General features: G+C 58.4%; 1 protein-coding gene across 1 annotated transcript in view; it reads right to left on the bottom strand.

Moving 5' to 3' along the window:
• The window catches only part of SKOR1 (SKI family transcriptional corepressor 1), a 13,090-nt gene extending 12,264 nt beyond the window's left edge, over nucleotides 1-826 (bottom strand). Inside the window, 1 exon segment of the mRNA XM_023764584.1 lies at nucleotides 666-826. Within this exon segment, the coding sequence (XP_023620352.1) occupies nucleotides 666-826 (161 nt within the window).
• Between the last annotated feature and the right edge of the window lie 1,002 nt (nucleotides 827-1,828).

Raw genomic sequence — 1,828 nt, 5'->3', positions numbered from 1 at the left:
AACTACCCCGAGTTTGAGGGCTCTGTCCTCTCTGCGGAGTTCTTGCTTTTTCGCCTCCCTCGGTTTTCATCTTTCTCTCTTGGATCTCCCTGCCTTTCTTTCTTTCCACAGCCTGCTCGGCCCTTTTCTCTCTCTGCCTCTGGCCCCTCAGTCTCTTCCAGGCTCAGCCTCTGTCCCTCTCCAACTCTGCGGTCCTCTGCCCCCCTCTTCCCGCTGAGAAACACAGGAACCTATTTCCCTCCCAGCCCGAGAGCCGCCCCCAGACTCCACCTGCTCATCCCCGCTCCCTCGGTTGGCCTCCCCCACCCCATAATTACAGTCCCGTTCGGTAATTATTCTTAGCCTCCTAATGATTTTTTAAAAGGCATCTCAAAATCCGGTGTGGTGGTTGACAACGATCGCGGAGCCAGGACGCCCCCGGGGCGGTGGGGGGTGGGAGTGGAAAGAGGAGGGGCAGGGTCCCTCTGCGCGGGACCTGTCTGTCCTGCCTCTATTGTGCTCTAGGGCGCTCCCAGCAGCCTGTCCGCGGGGCCCCAGGGACTTCTCGCACAAAAGTTCCCTTTCCAGGTTACTGCACTAGGGGCGCGCAGGGGCGCCTTTGCGTCTCCGTTCAGCACCAAGTTGCGGACAGCTCCCCGCGCCCGCCGTTGGCTTTGCGCACCCACCCAACTCGCCGACCCAGGTCGGAGCTGGAGAAGGATTGAAGGCACGTGGAGAGAAGCTCCGAGGCGCCGGCGCTCGCTGGAGGGGTGGTGGTCTCCGGGGAGCCGGCCTTGGGGTGCTTCGGAGAATCACCCCAGTCGGTGAATATCAGCACAAACCGCATTTTACCGTTGGCAGAGCCGGTTCTCACAATGACCCTGACAATAAGCAGGTGTCACTTATCCCCATTGTACAGGCAGGAAACTGAGGGCCAGCCATGGAAGCCAACTCAGGTTAGTGAAGGGAAGGAGGAAACGGAGGAGCTTTTGTCACCACCCTCACAACACTCGGCCTCGCAGGTCTCTTGCTCGGGCTCAGGCAGCCAGTGCCGGCAGCGCTGGGCCTGGAACTCAGGCTCTGAATGGCAGGGCGGGACCCCTCTGCCTCAGGGGTCTCCGGGCCCTGCCGCCCTGTCCAGAGCCAGGGGAGCTTGCGGAAGTCTGTGTCCTTGGCTTTCCTGACCCCCATTAGCCCTGATTCTCTCTTGTATCCATCACCAGTGGCACTGGGGTCGGAGGGCAGCACCCCGGACCACGTACTCCCCGCCACCCAGCGGGGACGCGCTGACTCCGCGTCCGGGCGTCGCGTCCACGCTGCCCGGTGTCCCCGCCGATTTAGGCTCGGGCTTGGGCTGGGGCCGGGCGGCCGCGCCTCCTCCGCAAGCACATATCTTTTACCAGTTGAATTAACGGCAGTTTTCGTCAGTTAATTAGGTTTAATTTACATAATTAGTACAGTATAAAGAGGATTGGGGATAATCATGGGGTACGTAGCGCTTACTGTGTAAACACGTATTCTGAATTAAAAATCAGATGTAATTAAGGCGCGAAGGCCCTGTTTAGGCAGGGTTTTAATTGTAATGAATTTCTAATTAACACTCAATGATTGCCAAATGCAAAGGGCTGTAAAATTTTCTTGTAGTTTTGCTAATTTATTGTTTACTTAATATCTGGATATTAATCCGACGGCCAGATAGACTCAAGGCCGGTGCAACAGCGGCCCAGGCAAGTGAAAGCGGTGGGGCGAGGCCTGCGGGCGGCCGGAGCAGAGAGGAGCGCGCTGGAGGCGCTGGGAGCTCCCTGCGGGTCGCGCTCCAGTTGCCAAGGGGAAGTCTGAAGCCCAGAGA

This window comes from Myotis lucifugus, unplaced genomic scaffold, assembly GCF_000147115.1.
Source record: "Myotis lucifugus unplaced genomic scaffold, Myoluc2.0 scaffold_338, whole genome shotgun sequence".
Taxonomy (NCBI): domain Eukaryota; kingdom Metazoa; phylum Chordata; class Mammalia; order Chiroptera; family Vespertilionidae; genus Myotis; species Myotis lucifugus.
The sequence above is the reverse complement of the archived record's forward strand: the minus strand, read 5'-3'. Positions and strand labels throughout refer to the sequence as shown.